This window comes from Capricornis sumatraensis, chromosome 4 (genome assembly GCF_032405125.1).
Source record: "Capricornis sumatraensis isolate serow.1 chromosome 4, serow.2, whole genome shotgun sequence".
Classification (NCBI taxonomy): domain Eukaryota; kingdom Metazoa; phylum Chordata; class Mammalia; order Artiodactyla; family Bovidae; genus Capricornis; species Capricornis sumatraensis.
This window is the reverse complement of record NC_091072.1, coordinates 55,874,151-55,900,350: the sequence shown is the minus strand read 5'-3', so window position 1 is coordinate 55,900,350 and position 26,200 is coordinate 55,874,151. Positions and strand designations below refer to the sequence as shown.

At 36.5% G+C, this 26,200-nt stretch overlaps 1 protein-coding gene across 7 annotated transcripts in view; it reads left to right on the top strand.

Moving 5' to 3' along the window:
* PPFIA2 (PTPRF interacting protein alpha 2) overlaps positions 1 to 26,200 on the top strand; it is a 506,769-nt gene that overhangs the window by 295,162 nt on the left and 185,407 nt on the right. For 6 of the 7 annotated variants that reach the window (XM_068972181.1, XM_068972177.1, XM_068972176.1 and 3 more), the window contains 3 exons: positions 7,872 to 7,973; positions 20,175 to 20,339; positions 24,909 to 24,983. In XM_068972181.1, the coding sequence (XP_068828282.1) occupies positions 7,872 to 7,973; positions 20,175 to 20,339; positions 24,909 to 24,983 (342 nt within the window). The remainder of the gene's footprint in view (positions 1 to 7,871; positions 7,974 to 20,174; positions 20,340 to 24,908; positions 24,984 to 26,200) is intronic. The other variant, XM_068972179.1, reaches the window with a different exon arrangement.

Here is a 26,200-nt window from a genome sequence, read left to right as displayed (position 1 = left end):
AGAAAAAAAAGAAAGTAGCAAAAATGCAAAAAAAGAAATTATATCTTCAATTCTTTTTAAGAAATGTGTTTTATTTTGCTCTGTTTTTAAAGGAACTAATGCTCTATATAATGAGTTGAATTGATATTAAGAGGGAATTGACATAACTAGAAATGATTTGCTCTGAATAAAATATTTTGAGTGCTAAGTGCATGAGAGTGTATAAACATTTGAGAGTAGGGACTTTAACTTGCTTCTTTCACTGTCATCTCCCTAGCATAGAGGGAGTGGTCATGTGAATGTGTGTGTGTGTGTGTGTGTGTGTGTGTGTGTGTGTGTGTGTGGTGTGTGGTATGCATGAATACATGCTAAAAAAGAAACATGACTCTCCCTTCTGTCTGGGGGGATTTCTATGGCAATCTGTGTCCTGACCGCTCTTAAAATTCCAAGAAAAAAGTGCAGACTGGGGAAAGTCATTTTGGTTCTTGGGAAAAGTAAGAATTTTCGCAGGCTATGTTTGGGGAACAAAATGACTAGTTTGAAAAGTTGTTGAATATGGTTTGTGATTGGCAACTGACCTACTAATTCTGTCTCAGTGATTCAAAGCAATCTTCTTTGACTTTAGATGGGGAGGCAGAAATGAAGTTTTCATCTAAAATTTATCCTTCACTGCCTTTAGCTTCTGACAGTGCTCTGTGTCATACATTATGTTCCGTAACTTACCTCTTTTCATGGAAGATTGTATTTTTGAAACCTTCACATGTTATTATATAAAGAGCTAGCCAACTTGTTCTGCCTTTTACACATGTACATTTACTATATTTGATTCATCCATTTTCCTATAGATAGAATCTAGATTGTTTCCATTTCTTGGCCACAAAACCAGCTTTCGTCATAATCTCTTATGTGCTGATGTCTATAGTACATTTTCAAGAGCAAAATATATGCCATAAGTCATTTCTCAAATCTGTTTGGCCTTTTCTTTTGGCTGGGAAACTTGTGGAAATACTGTTCTATGGAATATAGTTTAAGAAACTCTAGATTAGAGAAGTAACATATGGGTTAAATATGCATTTTTATTTTAAGAATGAATAAGACTGAAATAGCATGTCCAGTGAACAAAAGATAAATAGGAATGTGTGATTTGGCAGGAACAATAGTATTCCTTCATATACATGCAATAAAATATAGCAGACAGTAAAACCGTTGCTATGTAGAATATAGAACAGCAGAATAGTATAATTTCAGATATTGGAGAGAACAACAGAAATGAATCAAAAAGAATATTGGGCATGTTCAGTTCAGTTCAGTCGCTCAGCCATGTCCGATTGTCTACAGCACACCAGGCCTCCCTGTCCATCACCAACTCCCAGAGTTCACTCAAACTCATGTCCATTGAGTCGGTAATGCCATCCAACCATCTCGTCCTCTGTCATCTCCTTCTCCTCCTGCCTTCCATCTTTCCCAGCATCAAGGTCTTTTCAAATGAATCAGTTCTTCGCATAAGGTAGCGTGTTATAAATGATCAAGTTCTAACAATCTCAGAAAAAAAGAAAAGACTCTTAATTTTTTATACTTTTTAAAAAGTGTTTTTGGTATTAAAGCCAGAATTTAGGAAATGAACTATTCACTTATCATTACAAGGATTTACTGAATATCTGCAATTTGTCCAAAATTCTGCTGAGTTCTAAAGCTATAAAAATAAACAAGGTAGCAACATTGTTTTAAAGAATCATGCTGTTAATTTGGAGGAGATGAACAAATAATTCAATCATTATGAAAAATACAGTAACTGTACTGCTAGATCTTGAACAAGCTATGATAGATCATTAACAAGTCAAGCAGCTACTTTACAGATATGTCAGTTAGTCAGAGAGGATAGAGAAAAGTATTCCTGGTAAAGAAAATAGTTTGTGAAAGAAGTAGAAAATAAGAGAGATGAGAAAATCTATAGGTAGAGATAGAAACAGGAAGGAAAATCTTTGGTAGAGGCAGAAGATAGACCTGCTAAGAGGAAGGTACTAGAGAGCAAGAGTTACAGGTTAGTCAACAATGCCTCTAAGCACATAAACCAGTATTACCTCCTGTGTGGCACTTTGGTGATGGGTTTTGAGTGCTTATCAGTGATGAAAGCTTCTGATATGCCTGAAATGTGAATTCCGACAGATCCATGAGGTCAAGTGCAACAACTATGCCTAAGTTATTTCCATATTTTCAGCACCTGACACAGGGTCTGGTATGTGTAGTTCAGTTCATTCGCTCAGTCATGTCCGACTCTTTGCGACTGCATGGACTGCAGCATGGGACAGGCTTCCCTGTCCATCACCAACTCCCGGAGCTTGCTCAACTGGTGTCCATTGAGTCAGTAATGCCATCCAGTCACTCATCCTCTGTCCTCTCCTTCTTCTCCTGCCTTCAATCTTTCCCAGCATCAGGGTCTTTTCTAATGAGTAAGCTCTTCGCATCAGGTGGCCAAAGTGTTAGAGTTTCAGCTTCAGCATCAGTCCTTCCAGTGAATATTCAGGACTGATTTCCTTTAGGATGTACTGGTTGGATCTCCTTGCAGTCCAAGGAACTCTCGAGTCTTCTCCAATGCCACAGTTCAAAAGCACCAATTCTTCAGCATTCAGCTTTCTTTAAGGTCCAAATCTCACTCATGTCTACATGCACAATAAATGTTATATGTGTGGATGGAGAGTTAGAGGGATGATATGCTTATATCAATCATTATATTGAAAAATTTGATGATTTTCCATTTTCAGTGGGAAAGAAGCAGTGTTGCAGAAATTAGAATTTTGTAATCAAGGTGAATTATTTTTAGCTGTGTGATCTTGAACAAATTATTCATCCATGCTAAGCTTCAATATTCTCATCTGAAAAATAGGAAAGAGATGAAGTAATTCATATAAAATACTAAGTTCAGCATGAAGTGGCTCTTGCTCAAAATGGTAGTTTCTATTTTTCAATGAAAAAGAAAGCTAATTAATTGAGAAAGGGTCATGTTTTGGATGGTTTGGATTTTAAAAGTTAAAAATATATTTAAATTTGATGTGCTTAGAAGTAGGAAGCTCTGAAAAGTTTTGTGAGATTGAGGAAAGTATAACTTTTCAAAGGCTGCTGCTGCTGCTGCTGCTGCTAAGTCGCTTCAGTCGTGTCCGGCTCTGTGCCACCCCATAGACGGCAATCCACGAGGCTCCCCCATCCCTGGGATTCTCCAGGCAAGAACACTGGAGTGGGTTGCCATTCCTTCTCCAGTGCATAAAAGTGAAAAGTGAAAGTGAAGACACTCAGTCGTATCCGACTCTTAGTGACCCCATGGACTGTAGCCTAACAGGCTCCTCTGTCAATGGGATTTTCCAGGCAAGAGTACTGGAGTGAGTTGCCATTGCCTTCTCCATTTCAAAGACTAAAGAAGGGCAAATTAGAAGGGGAAAGAATGTGGTCAGGAGAGGAAAAAAAACAGTCTATTGTAGTCATCCAGTGTGAAACAGCTTGTCTGAATTCAGAACCCAGCTATACCTTGACTAAGTGTCCAACTTTGCAAATTGTATTCACTTAGCTAGGCCTCAAGTGGTTTTCTTTTTTAAAGATTTTATATTCATAGAGTGGTTTAGGGTCGTAGCACAATTCAAAAGAAGGCGCAGAGGTTTCCCATGTACCCTCTACCCCTACATATGTGTGATTTCCACCATTAATTACATCACACATCAGAGTGGTACATCTGCTACAGCTGATCAACCTACATTGACACAACTTTATTACTGCTGGTCCCTAGTTTGGGTGTTGTATGTTTAGAGGTTTGGACAAATGTTTAATTACATGTATAGGTCATCAAGGGAGAAGGCAATGGCAACCCACTCCAGTACTCTTGCCTGGCAAATCCCATGGACGGAGGAGCCTGGTGGGCTGCAGTCCATGGGGTCACTAAGAGTCAGACACGACTGAGCGACTTCTCTTTCACTTTTCACTTTCATGCATTGGAGAAGGAAATGGCAACCCACTCCAGTGTTCTTGCCTGCAGAATCCCAGGGATGGGGGAGCCTGGTGGGCTGCCGTCTATGGGGTCGCACAGAGTTGGACACGACTGAAGCGACTTCGCAGCAGCAGCAGCAGCGTAGGTCATCAAACACCGCACAAAGCTGTTTCATTTCCCTAAAAATCCTCTGTCTGCTGTCTATTCATCCCTTCCACACCTGCAACCCCTGTGGCAACCATTCATCTTCTTACTATTCCCATAATTTTGTTTTTTAAGAATGTTATACAGTTGGAATCATACATATAGTAGCCTTTTTCAGATTGACTTCTTTCATTTACTAGTATACATTGAAGGTCTCTCCATGTTTTTTCCTAGTTTGATAGCTCATTTCTTTTTAGCTCTAGATAATACTCACTTGTCTAAGGGTGCTGCTGTTTATTTATCCCTTCACCCACTGAAAGGCATCTTGATTGCTTCCAAGTCTTAGCAACTATGCATGGAGCTGCTATAAACGGTGTATGCAGGTTTTTGTGTGGACATAGTTTCCAACTTCTTTGGAGTGAGATTTCTTTGGAATGAGATACCATGGAGTGAGATTTGCCGAACTGTATGGTAAGCATTTAGCTTTGTTTAGCGAGATTTTAGTATCACCTTACAGAGTTTCATTAGGATTAATGAGATAATCAATATAAATTGCTTGGCAGAGTACCTGGCATATGGTAAGGGCTCACTCAATGTTAATTACCTCTGTTATTATTATTAATGTTATCTAGGAAAAGTTGCCACTCCAATACTCTTGCCTGGGAAATCCCATGGACAGAGAAGCCTGGTGGGCTTCCGTCTATGGGGTCGCACAGAGTCAGACATGACTGATGCAACTTAGCAGCAGCAGCAGGAAAAGTTGATTTTAAAAAGTCAGTTCATGTGACAGTATGGATAGAGAAGTTGGTACAGAATAGAGAAATGTCAGAGAAAAAGTGTGAAAACATTTGATGATTAACTCCATACAAGACAGTTATGAAGACATCTCTTCAGTCCTAGATTTTCAGGATGTTCTTGTCTCACACTCGTAACCCTGCGTGGAAGAAATATGCCACTTCCTAGATCCCCACACTCCCTGTGGACTAATTAAGAAGGATCATGTCAGGTAATTATAAGCGATGGTTATGTAATACTCCAGATAAAGAAGAGGTTTGCTGAATGTACTCCACCTCTGAACCATACATCCATGCCAGGTCAAAATGGTATAGTGGAAAAGCACTGGAAGTCCAGTCTGGAGAGCTGTATTCACAATATAACTCACTATGGGTCATGAGCTTTGTGAACTTGAACTTTTATCTTGGTAATTCAGTTTCCTCAGCCATGAAATGGAAATGAGACTCCCCCACTAGTTATGGAGAGAGTAAAATAGGATAATGAATGAGAAAATAGTGCCTGGAATTTGAGAGAAAGTTAATAAATATAAGACTGATCTTAATACATGGAGTCACTAAATAGCTTATTCAGAGCCAGTGCCACGACAGTAAATTAAAAATGCAAAGGCGTCTGTCACCAGTAACATCTTGACTAATATCTGTCACTGGTTATGAACACATGATTGTTTCTGTGAATTTATAGTTTCACATTTTGTTTTATTCACTAGGCATAAAAGCAGATTTATTCTAGAGAGTTTTGATGATAAAATACATAGCAGAAAGCCAAAAAAACAAAACTCACTTATAATTTTACCATCTGGAGATAAGAAATGTTAAAATTATAAATTATTTTCTTCTGACCTTTTTTCTTTCTGAAAATAGTAAGTTAAACCTCTAGAAAGACAATCCAGATATATGTTTCACTTAAAAAATGGTAGGATATTAAATTTACAGATTTGATTAATATTTTGTCTTACGATATTCATAAGTATGCATGTGTTCATGCTAAGTCCCTCCAGTCATGTCCGACTCTTTGCAACCCTCTGGACTGTAGCCCTCCAGGGTTCTCTGTCCATGGGATTCTCCAGGCAAGAATACTTGAGTGGGTTGCCTTGCCCTTCTCAAGGGAATCTTCCTGACCCAGGGATGGAACTCATGTCTCTTCTCTCTCCTGTATTGGCTGGCGAGTTCTTTACCACTAGCGCCATCTGGGAAGCCCTATTCATGAATATAGGATTAACTTTAAAAAGCAGTACAGGATCTTTGTTACTCTCTTCTTTTCTCCGTCAAAACTATGCAGTTTATATGAAGAAAATTTTGTTTTCTATGCAAGTGCTTTTGTTTTCTACTTGTTGCTAATTTCCATTCTCTGCTTGAATACTATATTCAGATAATATCAACATTTAAGCAGGCAGCAATCAGAGGAGAAAACATTTATCTGTAATGCCAGCCAAATGAAACAATGAACTCTTTCATCTTGATTCTAAACTCTAAGTGTCTGCTCCGAGGTTTTTGAAGTATCCACTTGGTTTGAAGCCACTCAGAGAATCAGCAAAATAAGTGGTTGAAGCAGGCAAAAATATAAACCCTAAGCCTTTCCCAGCTTTGCATAATCATCATATTCATTTACTTTTTACTAAATTTGCCTTTGTGAAGGTTAGGTTAACCAAACCTGTCTCTCCATTTTTGTTTTTTTCTTTTTGATATTCTGACAGTGCTTTCCCAGTCTAGTGCCAAATTTTCCCAAATACCTAACACATTTGACAGCCATCAGTTTTATTAAAGAACCACTGTGAAGAATTTAATAATAATATGGATATGTTAAAATTACTTAAAAATATGTATTTGTAAGTTGGAGTAACAGAATAGTTCAATAGGTGTTTTTGCCTTTTTAAACATTCTTTCTTGTGTCTAAACACACCACCTAATGGTAGAAATACCCACATTATTTAATCTCTGATCCCATTTTGGGGAAGGAAGCTGTTGACAATTACTCAAAAGTGTCATTTGTAATGGAGAAAGGATTACTCCAGAATATGTTATTGTTGTTTAGTTGCTAAGATGTGTCCAACTCTTTTGTGACCCATGGACTGTACCCCACCAGACTCCTCTGTCTAGGGATTCCCCAGGCAAGAATACTGTCTTGGGTTGCCATTTCCCTCTCCCGGGCATGTTCCTGATCCAGGGATTGAACCCCCATCTCCTGTTTCTCAGCCTTTACCACTGAGTCAGTCACCTGGGAAGTCCTCCAGAATATATTACCTGTGTCCTTTTATTGAAAATAAGTACTAATTGAGCACCCACTATGTCTTAGACACTAGGACTTTGGCAGTGAAGTCAGTTGAAGTCCCAGTTCACATGGCACTTACTTCTCAGAATGAAAACCTGAGAAATACATAAATTAATAGGAGAATCTTAGATAAGGTTATCAAGTCTTAGATGCATTTATGATTTTGTATTATTTTGTAGGATACAGGTGTATTCTCTTTCTTCATCCTATTTAATAAGTAAACTTCTTAATCTCTAAATAGTATGTTTAAGAATTGTAGCTTGGTGTTGATGGTGGCTGTTTTTTCCTTATGATGTAGCACACTCAGTCTAAACTTTGTGATATGGAGTGAGAATGTAAGATCTTCAGAGTTGTTCACAAAATTAGCAAGTTTAAATTATTCTATATTATCAATATGTTATACTAATGTTAAATTCAATATGCTATATCTGATTCATTCTGAAATATATTTTATACTCTCATCTGAACAGTGTATTATAATAATATGTGTATGTTAAGTATCATGGACTAGCATTTGTTCAGTGTTGGGATGAGGTTGATTTAATGACAGCAATGTATGTACACATAACAGCAATGTATAGTCAAATAGGCCATTTTTTTCTATTCTTTACACACAAAAGTTTATATTTTGATTTTTTTTTTCCTTCCTGCTGGAATACATTTTTTAGAAATCTGGTATATGTCTTCAATTTTTTTTTAATTCCCTTTTCAGGAATTTGCTGCTCTGACAAAAGAATTAAATGCTTGCAGGGAACAACTTTTAGAAAAGGAAGAAGAAATTTCTGAACTTAAAGCTGAAAGAAACAACACAAGAGTAAGTATAAAACTGCTTCTACTTGGAAGTAATTCCATAGTTCAGTGTCTTATCTCTAATATTCATAAAAATAGAAGCCTTTAAAAACTTCAGGAAGACTTCAAGCAGACACCAACTCATTGTCTGTCACTTAGGGTAAAAGAGAATATATTACAAAACTCAGAACAGGAAGACCAGAACCCTAAATTATAGCCTTGCCTGCTAAATCATGGTGTTGCCTTAAAAAATGTTAGTGTTTCTTCTGACCTTTGTTTTTTTGACTTTAAAAGGAAGAGTGGCATTTCAATAGTGAGTTCCAGGCTGTTTTGCAATGGAGTAGGTGGGTCATGCTTCAGAGACCGGGAGTGGGTAAGATGGCAGGGTCATAGGCATGAAAGGGGAGCATGATTTTGCCTCGGGGTACTATGAGGGAATGGCCTGACATTCATCCTCACCTCACCCCAGAAAAACAATAATTTTTTTAAAAGATGTTAAAAATGTAAAATCACTGAAAGAGGACTCTCCTAATTAAAAGAGGCATACCTTTTCTATTTTAGAAGCTCATGAAGGAGACTTCCAGTTATGATATTTTTATTTCATGAACCTGATGGAAATGACAGTATTCTGCTCTTGATAACCCATGTATTTGTTTAATCACACGACTTGCTATCATCAGAGGTACCTTATTTTCTAGTTCAGAAGAAAAATTTACTAAATTTTGGACTGTGTAAACTGTCATATTACTCATCAATGAGAGAAGTTTTTCTAGTAAAGTAATGTAAAGTAAAACCACTTTGGTGTGACTGTAGTTCAATTTCAATATGAAGTAAGTGAAAATATTTGAAGTGTTAAGAGCTCTGGCAGATTAATACTGAGAGAGTAAGGTATGTTAATTGTGTATTCATTGTATGCTCAGTCTTAGATAGTAATAAAAAAATGACAACTCAATATTGTAAGACAAAACATGAATAAAGCTGGAAAACATTTTTTCTACCTTTCTAAAAGCAATGATGTGGAGGATTTTTGCTGTTGATTACATCAAGGGAAATAGATTTATGAAGCATTCCTTGTGCAAACCATTGCTTTACATATAACAACTTAGTTACATAATCACCTCCCCCACCACCTCAAAAATATCCAGGTCTAAAAATCAAAAAATCTTTTCTCTTCCCCAACAATACCCTATTCAGTTCAGTTCAGTCGCTCACTCATGTCCGACTCTTTGCGACCCCATGAATCACAGCACGCCAGGCCTCCCTGTCCTCACCAACTCTCAGAGTTCACTCAAACTCATGTCCATTGAGTCAGTGATGCCATCCAGCCGTCTCATCCTCTGCTGTCCCCTTCTCCTCCTGCCCTCAATCCCTCCCAGCATCAGAGTCTTTTCCAATGAGTCAACTCTTTGCATGAGGTGGCCAAAGTACTGGAATTTCGATGTCCTATTAAATGTTGCTAAATATAAGACTTTTAAATGGATAAAATATCTATTTCTGCTTTACTGACTATGCCAAAGCCTTTGACTGTGTGGATCACAATAAACTGTGAAAAATTCTGAGAGAGATGAGAATACCAGACCACCTGCCTCTTGAGAAATCTGTATGCAGGTCAGGAAGCAACAGTTAGAACTGGACATGGAACAACAGACTGGTTCCAAATAGGAAAAGGAGTACGTCAAGGCTGTACACTGTCACCCTGCTTATTTAACTTATATGCAGAGTACATCATGAGAAACACTGGACTGGAAGAAACACAAGCTGGAATCAAGATTGCCGGGAGAAATATCAATAACCTCAGATATGCAGATGACACCACCCTTATGGCAGAAAGTGAGGAGAAACTAAAGATCCTCTTGATGAAAGTGAAAGAGGAGAGTGAAAAAGTTGGCTTAAAGCTCAACATTTAGAAAACAAAGATCATGGCATCCAGTCCCATCACTTCATGGGAAATAGATGGGGAAACAGTGGAAACAGTGTCAGACTTTATTTTGGGGGGACTGCAGATGGTGACTGCAGCCATGAAATTAAAAGACGCTTATTTTTTGGAAGAAAAGTTATGACCAAACTAGATAACATATTCAAAAGCAGAAACATTACTTTGCTGACTAAGGTCCATCTAGTCAAGGCTATGGTTTTTCCAGTAGTCATGTATGGATGTGAGAGTTGGACTGTGAAGAAAGCTGAGCACTGAAGAATTGATGCTTTTGAACTGTGGTGTTGGAGAAGACTCTTGAGAGTCCCTTGGACTGCAAGGAAATCCAACCAGTCCATTCTGAAGGAGGTCAGCCCTGGGATTTCATTGGAAGGAATGATGCTAAAGCTGAAGCTCCAGTACTTTGGCCACCTCATGTGAAGAGTTGACTCATTGGAAAAGACTCTGATGCTGGGAGGGATTAGGGGCAGGAGGAGAAGGGGACGACAGAGGATGAGATGGCTGGATGGCATCACTGACTCAATGGACGTGATCTGAGTGAACTCTGGGAGTTGGTGATGGACAGGGAGGCCTAGCGTGCTGCAATTCATGAGAGTCAGACACGACTGAGAGACTGAACTGAACTGAACTGAACTGAACATATTAATTAAAGGTGAAATGTCTTTCTCGGTGTTTTACGTCTTTCACTCACATTATCCTTACAGCAACCCTATTGTCCCCATTTAACGGATAAGAAAACTAACACAATAACTTACCCCAACACACAACCTGTAAGTGACACACCCAGAGAGTTCACTCTGTGGCTTAATCAATGGCTGTATATTTTTAAAAGCATATTCCTGTTACTCACAAGTAATGTGTGACCTAAGGGATTATCTCTAGGTAGGAGCAGACTTTTCAATTTCTTGTAATTCAGTCCCAATCTGTTTAGTAATCTATTTTCTATCAGTTGTGTAGAAAGTAATGTGCTTGGTATTTATTCTGATGTCACAGGTAAAAGCTGTGGCCATTTATCATTTTGTCACTACAGATAAACCTGATCCTTGCCCCCAAAATAAAAGTGGTACAAGGAAAAAAATCAAAGTAATGACTAGAGTTGCTCTTAAACCCAACTGCCTCAAGTAATTACATTGAGAAAATCCAAATAAAGTCATGTTAATGTTTTTCATGATTGTACAAAAATAAAAACTTCAAAAATTGTAGTGCGCATTTACAGAAACATTAAAAAATCTTTATTGCTTAATATGTCTACACTAAAAAGAATGTAGAAAAAAATGATGAAACAAAATTTGTTGTTCCTAAAACTTCTCTAACCATACCCATGCAAGTTGTATTTGTAGAAAACATCATTCCTGATACTATTTCAACATATTGAAATCAACTGCAGAAAATTACCATATTTTTGCAGAATTATTTGAATTAATGAAAGGGTGAGGGGAAAATATAAATATTTATATTGTTATTATTTCTTAATATAAGAGTAGAAAAGTTTTGTTGTTTCACTTTTGCTGTTTGTTGTTTCAACTGCTCTGGTACCTGAAGAGCTCAGAGATGACTTATTAACAATGTTTTAGAACACAGTTACTGCGTGACTTGGAAAGAGAAGTTAGGGTTTCAAGAACTAGTCTCAATGTTAGTCATGAATAATGACACTATAATTTCATTTCACAGGTCATAAACTAAAAAAAAGACAATTATCCTTAGTTTAAATTAAAGTCTGAGTTTGAAACATTCCTTACTATGCCCTTACTTTTGTTTTGAGCCAAAAGAATTATATTAAATGAATGTTCAAATACAATCAGACACTAAAGAAAAGCTTTCCATTTTTTTTTAATTTTTATTTTTACTTTATTTTACTGTACAATACTGTATTGGTTTTGCCATACATTGACATGAACAGTCTTGATAAGCCTGTCTGTACAAGTTAAAATCCCTCTAAAGTTATTTCTTTGAGGAGTAGAAAGTACAATCCAATTGAGAAAAGGAAGACCCTAGTAGTTAAAAGCAGGTAAAATATGTGTGTTTGGGCTCATGTATATTTTGTATGAAGTGCTACAATGGGACATGACAAATACCAGCGTGAGTAAGGTGCAACGTGTGTTCTCCCTACAGCTATTCAATGTGGGACTCAAACGTGCGTAAAACGCATTGTCGTTTAGTCACTAGGTCATGTGCAACCCTTTTGTGACCCTATAGATCATAGCCCACCGGACTCCTCTGTTCATGGGATTTCTCAGGCAAGAATGCTGGAGTGGGTTGCCATTTCCTTCTCTAAGGAACTCTTTTCTTAATGTGAAAAGAAAACAAGATCCTGTAGGGTATCTAAGCCATGTTTGAGAGTAAAGGATACTAAGTGGACTGATTAAGAAAGCAATCCATTTGAATGTTTTCATTTTCTGATGTTGCTATTGTGTTATTTGACCGTATTACAGAGGCCAAATTAGTTTACAGGGCAGAATACATTTCTACTTGAATACTGTATGTGATTGAAGACACTTGCACACAAGGTGATGTTGTAGAAAGACTTACAGCTTTAGAAATTTAGCTTGAAAATTCTCAGTGAGGCAATATGTGTCTATGGATATAGGATTTGATATGTTTATGTATATACATATCTAGGCTCTGGGCATTTAAAGTGAATTCCAACATAAATTAATAGCCACTCACATAGTCCCTCCAGTCCTTTGAGTGTATACCAAAGGGTGCCTTCTGCAAGATTCATTAAACATTAACGTTTTGTTTCTAGCAAAGGTGTACAAATCAGTAGACTGTTAGTGGCATCTTAGGTAAGTTCCTTTTTATTTGTAATAAGTTTTCATTTGAAGCTTAAAAGCCATAGATACCTTCTAGATTAGAACATTTTTTGGCCAGATTCTCCAAGATAGATAATTTACATGCATTATTACTTCAGTTCAACAAGTATTAAGCGTCTATTATAAAGGATATTTTTCTAGGCATCAAAGATTGTTCAGAATAGTTAAACTGTCAAACCCCTAAAGAGTCTGGTTTATATCACTAAAAACATAACTGTTTTTGTTATTACACAGACGAGAGTTCCCAATTGCACAAAACAGTACAGTTTGCTATTAATTAAAGCCTATGAGAAATGTCTAAACTGAGCTTACGTGCACAATTTCTAGGACCACATTTCTTAGCTTTGTGTTTTTCTTCCATCTGAAGTCCCAGAGACACGCAGCCTCTGCTAATACCTGTGCCAGCAAAATGGATGCCCCTTGCCCAGTTCGTGTCCTCACCTGACTCCCCTCAGAATCTCTCCTGTGCAGGGGGCCGGCTCTTAAGTCACATGTCTGCCACCTGGTGGCGAATATGCCTGAGAAGTGCTTCTTGGATTGTCCATTGGAATGATAGCATTCAGAATGTGGGGCCCTATCAAACATGGAAGATATATTCAGAAGATTGGGGGCAACCTGAGATGTCAGTCTGCATTACCACCCAGATTTTATCATACTTGTTTTCGTATTAAAATTCCAAAAAGCAGCAACACTGATATGTATCTACCCAACAATACAAATAGACTTCTTAGACAAAAATAAAATCTCCTATTCACAAAAAAGATTCATAATATCTTGTTACTGTATTCAGCCACATGCATATGGTTCCTCAGTGCACAGTTATGCTCTCATTAAATATCAATATTATCCTAATATTTTGTAACCTATGGACTACTTAGGTATTCATCAGAATCAACATCAATTCAGTTCAGCTCAGTCGCTCAGTTATGTCTAACTCTTTGCAACTCCATGGACTGCAGCACTCCAGGCCTCCCTGTCCATCACCAACTCCCAGAGCTTACTCAAACTCAGTCCACTGAGTTGGTGATGCCATCCTACCATCTCATCCTCTGTCATCCGCTTCTCCTCTTGCCTCAATCTTTCCCAGGGTCTTTTCAAACGAGTCAGTTCTTCACATCAGGTGGCCAAAGTATTAGAGTTTCAGCTTCAAAATCAGTCCTTTCAATGAATATTCAGGGCTGATTTCCTTTAGGATGGACTGGTTGGATCTCCTTGCAGTCCAAGGGACTCTCAAGAGTCTTCTCCAACACCACAGTTCAAAAGCATCAATTCTTCAGCGCTCAGTTTTCTTTATAGTCCCACTCTTAAATCCATACATGACTACTGGAAAAACCATAGCTTTGACTAGACAGACCTTTGTTGGCAAAGTAATGTCTCTGCTATTTAATATGCTGTCTAGGTTGGTCATAACTTTTCTTCCAAAGAGTAAGCGTCTTTTAATTTCATGGCTGCAATCACCATCTGCAGTGATTTTGGAGCCCCCCAAAATAAAGTCTACCACTATTTCCACTGTTTCTCCATCTATTTGCCATGAAGTGATGGGACCAGATTTCAAGATCTTAGTTTTCTGAATGTTGAGTTTTAAGCCAACTTTTTCACTCTTCTCTTTCACTTTCATCAACAGGCCCTTTAGTTCTTCTTTGCTTTCTGCCATAAGGGTGGTGTCATCTGCATATCTGAGGTTATTGATGTTTCTCCCAGCAATCTTGATTCCAGCTTGTGCTTCATCTAGCCCAGTGTTTCTCATGATGTACTCTGCATAGAAGTTAAATAAGCAGGGTGACAATATACAGCCTTGATGTACTCCTTTTCCTATTTGGAACCAGTCTGTTGTTCCATGTCCAGTCTAATTGTTGCTTCCTGACCTGCATACAGATTTCTCAAGAGGTGGGTCAAGTAGTCTGGTATTCCAATCTTTTTCAGAATTTTTCTCAGTTTATTGTGATCCACACAGTCAAAGGCTTTGGCATAGTCAATAAAGCAGAAACATGTTTTTCTGGAACTCTCTTGCTTTTCTGATGAATGTAAAATAGAATAAAAAGTAAAAACATAACAGGAAAATGTGAAAATAATTTAATATATGCTGTGTATATGATACAATAAATAGAAAGATCTTGTTTTCTCCAACTGGTCACAAAGTCCTATTAGCAAATATAAATTCCAATTCTAAACCTTGATTTCTAGACCTATGTATATAGACCCATACATATCCTGAGAAAAACCGAACCTTGCTTTCATCACTAATTCCGAGTGTATACTTACTACAGAAGGAGAACATCCCCACCTAGCAATGTGTTGTCTCTCAGCTTAAATCAACATAGATTCTTCCTTGGATGACTTAATCATTCTTTAGGATTAGCAGCTTCTGAATGAAGGGATAGCATGGTAAAACCAGGGCTGAGAGCATCAGTCAATTACATTAGCCCTTTCACTGTATGTTTTTTTTTTTTAGGAGGTGGTGTTAAAATAGTGTTGTGTATGATAATAGGATTGTCAGCAAAAATCAAATAAGATGGCATTACTGGTAGCATAGCCATTAGAGAAGGCAAATCTATATTCAGAAAAAAGTGTTTATTACAGTAACAAAAAAACAGCTGCTTTTTCGATGGGAGGATTTGACTTAACCTGCTTGCTTCAAGACGAATGGTTGGTTTCCAAGTATATTGTATTCAGAGGTTCAAGGCTGATGGCTACAGCAAATAACTTGGCTATTGGTCTGGAGTAGTAGCCTATCAACCCTAATGATGAGAAGCCCATTTTGTCAGGCCAATGAATAAGTCCTATCCCGGAAACCAAGGTCACTATTTTATGCCCACTGAGCAAATGCTGTGGTGGTAGAACAAATAGGCCAATATCCACAGGATGAATCATTATGTCTACCAGATTATTGAAAAGCTTTACACCAGTGAGCACCAAAAATGTAGTTTTGGCTTAGAGCTACTAACCAAAGAAATGTTTGCATTCTCTTTTCCTTAGGGAAGATTTTCTGATTATCTATTGCTTCAAAACAGACCACCCCAAAATGTAATCACACAGCAATGTTTTACTACACTCACAGCTCTATGGGTCAGAGATTCAGAAAGGGCACGGGTATGACAGCCCTTTTCTGCTCCATAAGTTTTGGGCTCTCAGCTGAGAAGAGCTGAGGTCTGGTGGGCTTCCCAGGTGGTTCAGTGGTAAAGAATCTGCCGGCTGATGCAAGAGATGCAGGAGACGCAGTTTCAGTCCCTGAGTCTGAAAGATGCCCTGGAGAAGGAAATGACAACCCACTCCAGTATTCCTATCTAGGAAACCCCATGGATAGAGAAGCCTGGCAGACTATAGCCCATGGGATTGTAAAGAGTTGGATACAATTGAGCACACACGCAGTGACTGGTAAATGATTTATTTTTTTATCTGAAAAAGCAAAAAATACCTATATATAGTGTTAGTCATTTTCCACGGTGAAAATACTCCCTCTGTTGCTGATTTCAAACTACCAACATGCTGTCACTGAATGCAGAGTTGGGAAAAAATGCACAGTAGTGAACCATTATATAGTATTTATATTATTCAAATACAATTGAACTAAACGACCCCATGGACATTGGTAATAGTAAAATGTAGTAAGATAATTAGGAAGTGATATATTTTGAATGGTTACTATTTTTAAAAGATATTTAATTATTTGTTGTTGTTCAGTTTCTAAGTCATGCCTGATTCTTGGCGACCCCATGAACTGCAGCACGCCAGGCCTTCCTGTCCTTCACTATCTCCTCGAGTTTGCTCAGACTCATGTCCATTGAGTCATAAGCTTACATAATTTAAGCTTTAACTAACTGTGTTTAACCACAAGCTCACAAGATTTCTGAAAATTATCCTTTACCATAAGATGGTATGGGCCAACTTTAGCCTATGGTCTTCAAGTGGTGACTCAAATATCTGGAGATTGAAAGGTCTACTTGCGAAATGACTTCTTTGCTTTTGTGTCTGGCACCTAGGCTGGAGTGACTGAAAGACAGACAGGTTTAACTGGGACTTTTCATGTGAGAACCTCCATAGGAGCTCTATGGCACAGTGGTCTCAGAGTAGTGAGTTTTTATGCAGTGGCTCCAGGGCCTAAGAGCAAATGTTCCAATGAGCTAGCTGGAAACTGCATTGCCTCTTAGGACCTAGACTCAAAAGTCACAAACTGTAATTTTCACTGTACAGCACAGGTTGGTCAGAACAGTCACAGGCCTCCACAGATTCAAGAGGAGGGAACATAGGCTTTGTTTTGCAAGGTAACTGCTCTAAGTGAAGTCATGCATGGTCATCCAGACAAATGAGACGTAACTTAGTAAAGCATGGCAGCTCATTGGAGTTTGGGGGCTAAGGAAATTTTCTAAATTTCCTTTTTCTAATTCTTGGGGATGCCTTTTTATTTTCAGAGTAGTTCCAAGGTTTCCGAATAAGATATCTGGTAAGGCTCTGAATTCATCATACATTGTAATTCAGTGACCTCTCCTAGATCAGGCTCTTTCTCTTTTTTTCTGTTTTGTCTTGGGACCTCAATAAGAGGCTCTTCTGAGCAGCCACAGCAACTTCTGGGTTCTCTGAGCATTGAACTAAATCTTAAAACCTTATGCTAGTCATTTTATTTCTTTTAACTCTTCAATGCAGTTCAAAGCAGCCAGCTCGCCTCATTGTCCTTATATTCTTCCTGCCCTTCAAATTGTCCCTATGACTCAGTCCATCAAAGCCTTACTTTTAGAGACACCTCATTTCAGGAAAACTCAGGTGGTCATTTAACTATCCATGAATCATAGAAGATAATGTTCCTTCTTTTGATGTTAATCTAATTATTGATTTGTCAAATCTATCTGGGTCAATATCCCAGATTCCCATTTGTCTGAGGAGTTTTTACTTATAGACATAGCTCTTACAAACTACTGTTTTAATCAGGGTTCATTTATTCATTCAACAAAAATTTGTGCACATCTATTATGTGCCAATCTTCTAGGCACTAAGAGATATGGCAATGGACAAAATAGGGAAAATATTAATAAATAAAAATACTTCCTTTCCTCATGGACCTTACATTGTTTTTTGAGAGACAGACTTAAACAAGGTGAATGTGTGAAATAAATGGTGAGTTAGATATAGACAAATGCCGAGAAGGGAAAACTAATATCAAATAAAGTTGGAGAAATAGGCAGAGCTCTATAACTTAAGTGAAACAGCTTGGATTTAAGCAGTGCACACATCTATAGATGTGTCTATAGAATCTATATAATACAGGGGAAAAGAATACCATGATTATACTAAGAGGTTGGTAAATAAAAGCTCTTTGAAAATAATGGTTATATCATCTTTATACTGAAGAACTTTAAATATTATTTTGATGCTTAAATATGATTCCTACTGACTGATCTATATACATTTAGGATCTCAGATATTTGTGTTTTTTGTGTTAATAATAGGCAAAGTTTTCTGACACACTGAACCATAATTAATGACGGTGAATACAGAAAAATTAACTTATTAAGAACTGAGAAACATGACACTAATATGTGACACAAATTAATAGTCGTATTGCGGAAAAACTAACATTTTCACTATAGTGTGACCTTTAGGAAAACTCTTGAAAGATAACAGTTTTTCTTTACATCGTTCCAACTCAGTATCTTATATCTGCTTTTTCCTTTATTGTTTCAGTAATCCTGCTTGTTTTGCCTAGGCACCATTTGTTAGCCTATGCTTTCACTAGCCTTCTGAAAATCTTTTCTCCTTACTAGTCATATGTTGTTCAGTTCAATTCAGTTACTCAGTCGTGTCTGACTCTGTGACCCCATGGACTGCAGCACGCCAGGCCTCCCTGTCCATCACTAACCCCCAGAGTTCACCCAAACTCATGTCCATTGTGTCAGTGGTGCCATCCACATCTCATCCTCTGTCATCCCCTTCTCCTCCTGCCTTCAGTTTTTCCCATCATCAGGGTCTTTCCCAATGAGTCTGTTCTTCCCATCAGGTGGCCAAAGTATTAGAGTTTCAGCTTCAGCATCAGTCTTTCCAATGAATATTCAGGACTGATCTCCTTTAGGATGGACCGATTGGACCTCCTTGCAGTCCAAGGGACTCTCAAGTCTTCTCCAACACCACAGTTCTTCACTAGCAAAATTTTAATAAATAACTGATAACAGTTTTTTCTTTTTTTCATATATCTTTGCTTTTAGTTGCAGAACTGCCTTATAAAATAAAGGTGAAACTCCAATTCATAAAACATTTAAAAGCAAAATTTATCTGGGAAAAGTCAGAGCATAAAGTCTGTGACAGAATGAAACATTGTTCACAGGACTTGCCCCTAATCTCTATCGTGGCACCAGAGACTACTCTGGGTGAATGTACATTCCAGAGTAGATAGTTTAATAATTATGTCCTTTAATCTCTTTTCCCAAAATGACTATTGCTGATCTCAATTACTATATTCCAGTTGGCTGCATATATTTTTCTATTATGTAATCCAAGAATTTAATTGTGAATAAAATCATTAGTGTTACCACATTAATTACTATGCTATGCTAAGTTGCTTCAGTCGTGTCCAACTCTGTGTGACCCTAGAGACGGCAGCCCACTAGGCTCCTCTGTCCCTGGGATTCTCCAGGCAAGAATACTGGAGTGGGTTGCCACTTCCTTTTCCAATGCATGAAAGTGAAAAGTGAAAGTAAAGTCCCTCAGTCGTGCCTGACTCTTAGCGACCCCATGGACTGCAGCCTACCAGGCTCCTCCGTCCATGGGATTTTCCAGGCAAGAGTACTGGAGGGGGGTGCCATTGCCTTCTCCAATTAATTACTATAGCAACATGTGATTGTCATTATAATCAAGTTTAAAGCAACATGAAGTTTATGCTCATTCCCTTCAACTTAAAAAATTTTAATTATCAGATATAAGTGAAATTAATTTTGACTTTGAATTCTATTTTCTAACAAAGTCATCATTGTATAACATTTTTCAATAGTTACCCTATTTATTGGATCTTCCCCTGTGACTCAACTGGTAAAGAATCCAGCTTCAAAGCAGGAGATCTGGGTTCAGTCCCTGGATTGGGAAGATCCCCTGGAGAAGGGAAAGGCTACCCATTCCAATATTCTGGCCTGGAGAATTCCATGGACTGTATAATTCCATTGGACACAACTAAGCGACTTTCACTTTCACATATGATATTTTCTAGTTCTCCTCAACTTAAACTGAAATTATTAAATCTTATAAAAGAATGCATGTAATTCCCATTATATTTTAAATTTAATAAATTGTTATGTGATAGAAATGCAATTTACTTTTAGTATATTTCTGAACCCTGATTTCTGAACTCAGGTTTGTGTTTCTTTGATGCTACCTGGAGTATCATGTGATGTTATCATTAGATAATATATAAATCTGCAGTCTGCTAAAATAGAAATCACCTCTGTGCATTAGTGACCTGTATTCATAAGGCAATTACATTTTCTGTTAAACCCAATAGCTATTACTGGAGCATTTGGAGTGCCTTGTGTCACGACATGAAAGGTCACTAAGAATGACGGTGGTGAAGCGTCAAGCCCAGTCACCCTCGGGAGTGTCCAGCGAAGTTGAGGTTCTCAAGGCGCTGAAATCTTTATTTGAGCACCACAAGGCCTTGGATGAAAAGGTATAGTACTGTGAAAGGACTGTTACAATTTGATATGTCAATTATAACTTCAATAAAACTGAGATTAAAAATCAAACGACTGGAAAAAAGGTATAGTATTGCCAAAAGATTTCAAGCTTAACTATGATTTTGTCATCATCATCAAGCTCCTTGTCCTCATCCACGACTCAGCTGACTGCTGTGGTCAGTCAGTTCAGAGGAATATATTTGAGTTATGGGAAAAAATCACTCAAAAAATGCAACTGGACTATTTCATGTATGTTATTAATATTCATAACCACATTCTTTTTTTAATACCACTGAATCTATGGCTTATTAAGACTCCTGTTATGACGCTATAGTCCTAGTCTAGATGGCCATTTGAAATTTAATATTGTCATTTAGCCTTTCTTTCTTTGTCCCTTTCTCTCTCTTATTCTCTCCCCACCCATAGTCTCTCTCCTCCCTGCCTCTCTGAAGTGTGTTGCCATATAGAAGACTACTAGCTGACAGTGAAACATCTGAAGATGTAAATTGGATGTACTTTAACCTTTAGAGATTTATATTAGAAGTTTGCGGTTTTATTTGGGGGATTTCTAATAGCTTAGTACTGAACACACATTTTTAAGAGTCTCCACCTGAGGCAGCATAAGGTATTAGTAGCAAAATCTACTTTCGGTCTTTTTTAAAGTAACTGTAAGTTCTCTTAACTGTTACTCAAATAATTTCTATGGACATTAATAAGCCAATATGATGATAATATTCTTTGGCGGTTAGTAAGGCTTATGACATGATTTCAATTTTGTAAAATTTCAAAGATGAAATTTTTAAAATTAATAAGGCTTTAGGATTTTCTAGAGTGGGAATTGGGGCACTTCATTGTAAAGTATCTGACGAGTTCTGAGCACTAAAATCCAAACTAGGGATTATTACTCAGCTATATATAGATTTTGAGCATACAGATATATTTGCTCTATTTAATATTTATATCCATACATATTTTTATCATCAGTCTTTCAGATGTTCTTAGACCAGGGGATTTTGTGCATATATAAGGATAACTACAATTCTGTCTTCAAGATTATTAATAAGAAACTGTATCTTATTTTTAATTTTAGTATGAGAGGCAACTAGTTTATGAATAATTTTGAATAAAACACAAATGGATATTATATAAAAATCCCTATCTATAATATCAACTAATATCAAATAGTAATTTAATATATTTAATGTTTACTTTCTTATTAGATTTCTTTTCTTATTATAAAACTGCATTAATAAGAATTAGCAAGACTGTATGTTTATAGAATAGCTATTATGTGTTAGACTCCTTGGCATATATTTGGCACACTTTCTTTACAAGTAAGGAGTTCATAGCGCTGGAGTTCACATGTCAATAACAGGCTATGTGAAACAAAGGTATATACAATGTGATATGGAGTCACAGGAAAAGTTGCAACTAACTGCTTGAAGAAGTAATAAGAACGTCAAGAATGTCTTCACAGAGGGGGTGACATTTGATCTGGGTATTAAAATGTGTAAGGGTTGTTAGGCAGAGAAGTAAAGATACTCTAAGCAATATGCTCAATATGTGAACTAACCAAGAGCTTTGAAAAGAGCATGGCCTATTCAGAGAAAATCTAACAGTTTCAAGTGACTTGAATGAGGGTCTAGAGAGTGAATAAATTTGGCTGTTCCCCAGATGTCCCACATCACTTAAGTGAGGGATGCCCTTATGAAAAAAATGAATAGAAGGCAATAAACAAAACAACACTTCGTACAAATATGTGTATATTTAAGAAGAAAATGGTTGTTGTACAACTTAGAATCTAAAAATAATTTAGTACGTATTAAAGATCAGTGAGCTTAGCATAAGCTATTTCATACTGTGACCATAGGAACTGTAATATGGTTTAGTAACCCACCAGAAGTACCCTGGATGTTGCTAAATTCAAGGGCAACTGAACTGATTATCAACTAAGTAATAACAAATAGCCTAAAGGAAAAGTATTATGAGCTTGAACTTTAGAGTTAGACTGAACTAGACAAGTGTCTTAAGTTCTCTAAGCTGTTTTCTCTTCTTTTGAATGAAGAGAATAATAATACCTACCCTACCTAGTAGAGTTGTCTGACACATAAAGCTCCTAGCCAGTACTTAGTAAATGACAAATGCTCAGTAAATGTTAATGAATGTTATTATTAATGATAAATTTCAGCACTTGACAAAAATTGCAAACTACATAAAGATATTAGTATCACTGTTAATTCACATGCTTATTTAAATTAGCATTTCATTTAATTATTGAGGGGTTGACATGTGCCTAAGCATCTTCATAAAAAATTTTCTTAACTATGAATAGCTCACAATTTCTTGTGGAGATCAGGAGAAGTGAGGAGAGACTCATATAAACAAGTACTTACAATATTCTATTTTAAGTGCTATGGTTATTAACATAAAACATATATGAAAGATCAGAAGAAGATGTAATTAAAAACTTTGCCACAGAAGGTTTAGAACACAAGAAGAGCTAAATAAAATACAAAGACTGAGCATAGCTCTGGACAATTGCAATGACTGGCAGTCTTCATTGTTAATGTCCTCATTTATATATTCACTGAGCTATAGGGTAGAATACACACCAATTAGCTAAGACCAGCAGTGATTTTGACATAGTTCTCCAGTATGTTTACCAATTTTGTTGGCTAGAGGAAATGAAAAATGTATGTCTTTTAAATATAGTACTCTAACCTCTTCATTTCAGTCTAAATGTGATCTGATTAGTGTTGCATATTTTGAGATTAATTTACATTTCGACTATTTCATATTGCTCTTCTCATCAACCAAGATTCTTAGATTTTTATCCAAATACCCATATTTTATATCTAGTATTTTAGGAAATGGTGCATAAAACTTTACAATCATCCCTGTTAAATGTCAAGAACATCTACTAAGATTTCTGTTGAAATCTGCATTCAGTGTATCAACCGTCCTCCTCATTTTCATGCCTCTGGAATATTTGCTTTGTTTGCATCTTCCCAAGCACTCACAGAAAAAAGTATTTCCCAAGTCAAATCAGCAAAGATTTCCTTCTAACTGTTCAGTTATTAATCAATATGTTTCATGCCTTTTTATGAACAGTTGGATGTTTGTCTAACAGCATTGGTACCTGGCAGCCAGTCTGGCGTACTTAAATATCATGAAGGATCTTGTGTAATTACATTTGATATCAAATATTCATTTATGCATGTATTATTAATGTTCAGATTTTAAACATAAATATAAATGAAATATAATGAAAATATCAATGAAATTAATATCAAACTCCACTCAGGCATTAGTTCTTTCTTATTTATGGTGTATTTCAAGAGTTAAGTACAACCAGTCACCTGAATAATTTCAGTTTTCATAATGCTGTATTAAAATAACTGAGATTTTTTTAAAAATTCTAATTAGAGTCTAGATTCATAAGCTATCACTTGTTTTTTCATGTCTGCTAACTAGAAAATGTACTTCAATTTTAAAATTATTTTGTATATAGGTTTCTAGAGACTCTGTGTATTTAACTTATATCCCCAGTTAAATCTTACTTTAAAAAATAAAAAATATTAATTAAACTATACCACTAATAAATTAATAAAATTGAATTTTATTATGTAATTTATTTATATAATTACATATTAAAATGCTTATGGTTATATTCCCATGGAAAATCAATGTTAATCATAAATAATCTAAAACTCACCATGAACTATGTTTTAAATTAAATCCATAAATTTTGTTGATTTTTTTTTTAAGGAAAATTAAACTGCTGTAGTCATTTATTTTAGTTTAGCCAAACTTCTTTCTCTGAGCTTTTCTACTTTTGATGCATTTAATATGAAGCATATCTGTAAATCTGAACATAAGATAACTAAAACAATTTTAGAAGTTCTAAGAAAACAAGATCAAAGAAACTCTTCTCTGAGTTTCATTTATATATGAAACATTTGGAAATCATTACTTTCAAACTGAATGTGCATTCTTTGGTTCTGTAAAATATAATGGTTTAACCTTTGGTATCTGAAAAGTAGTTAGGAATTCCAGAGTAATTACATACTTTCCAATCCCTCAATAACAATGTAGACCTCTAACTAATACAAAATTAATTTTGCAAGCAATGGGCAACAGTTTTCAGGTTCTAAGAATCCTTTGCTTTTAGACAAATTAGTTTGTACTAAACATCAATGGAAAAAACTTATTTTTTAAAGCAGTAAAATTTTTTGCCTGTATCTTATGCTTAATCAGTGACTGTTTTTCAGATGAATTCATAATAAACTTTTGAACTTTGCCTCCACTTACTATGTATCAGAATTCAGTACAAGAGGAGTTGATCTTAACTGAAACACTAGAAGGACTTGCTTACAAGAGAAATCCCTTGACACAGTCATATTGTAAAGTGACAACATAGCCATAGTATTCCTGAGCACCTAAGGATATAAATAGTTTAAAAGCTTGCCAAATGTGACTGTCTCTGGTAATATTAATGGATTCAGCACAGTTCAATATGTCTGGGATGTACATTACTGCACATATTTTGGTTTTTCTTCTAGGTAAGGGAGCGACTGAGGGTTTCTTTAGAAAGAGTCTCTGCACTGGAAGAAGAACTAGCTGCTGCTAATCAGGAGGTAACATACCAAACTTTCTCCTCTTTCGAGGTGCAATATCGATAACATTATATCCCTTGTGTTTCACGTCACGTTTATTAAAACTGTCACAAAAAATAGATTACATTCTCTATATGCCACTGAACAAGGCCTGCTCAAACTAGTTGCCAGAGTTATGTTTTCTGATTTCTGGTGATTCAGATCTGTCACTAAGAGATGAAAGGAAAATTATCAAGAGCTAGTGATATGAGAGCTACTGAGATGGGGATTTAGAAAGACTTCAGTCAGAATGCCAGTCCTTTTAAGAAGTAAAACACAGCTCCAAAACTGGAACACACGTCAAATATCTGTTAAATTAGGAAACTGTTACAAATGAAGCATCGTGCCCATGTTTAGTGGCATCGCTGAATCCACTCTTTTGCTCTCATTCATGACGTTAAGAAAGTATTTTATAATCATCCATGAGATTTACAGGGTTGTTTTCCCTTTAGAATATTTTATTTCCTTGGTTGTCTGTCTACCAATGAACTTGAGTCATTGGATAAGATATAAATGAGTGATAGGTAGATAGATGGATCTCACATTAAATGTATACAGGCCACTAAAATAGCCCCATCTCTCTCTGTCTGTCTCCTTTTCTCTGATAATTATTTATAATTATCTATCAGGCTACCTTTTTTCAGAAGTCTGTTCCAGGAATGTAAATACAGGTATTATTATTACTAAACAATTTAGCAAAATCTTCCTACTTTTAAATACTTAAGCAAGTGGGAGGTCAGTGTCCCTAATTATAGGTTTACCACGAGATTCTTAACAAAATAATACATTTACATTTCACATAAAAACAAGTATATATTTACAACCATGCTAAAAATCTTGTCTGGTACAAACTCCCTTGTTGTTTTTTTTTTTAATTAGCTAGGCTAATGAAATGAGCTTCTATAGGCTTTTGTTTGTTCTAGGATTAACAATTTAAACTTCAGAAACAATGCGTTTCCCATTCTCCCAGATGATTTTGGAGTTAGCACCCTTTAACACTTTTCTTTATGTAATCTATTCTTTGGAGACTTCATCCATGTCTCCTTCATCCAAGACTTCCACCATGACTCCTGTGAAAAAGAAACCCAATCTATAACTCAGCATTCATGCTCTTTTCTGAGCTCCACTAAAGGTTTTAAAAACTGGTTTGGCATCTTCAAGGGCTCTGCTAATGTTTGTATAGATTGTTCTCTGCCACA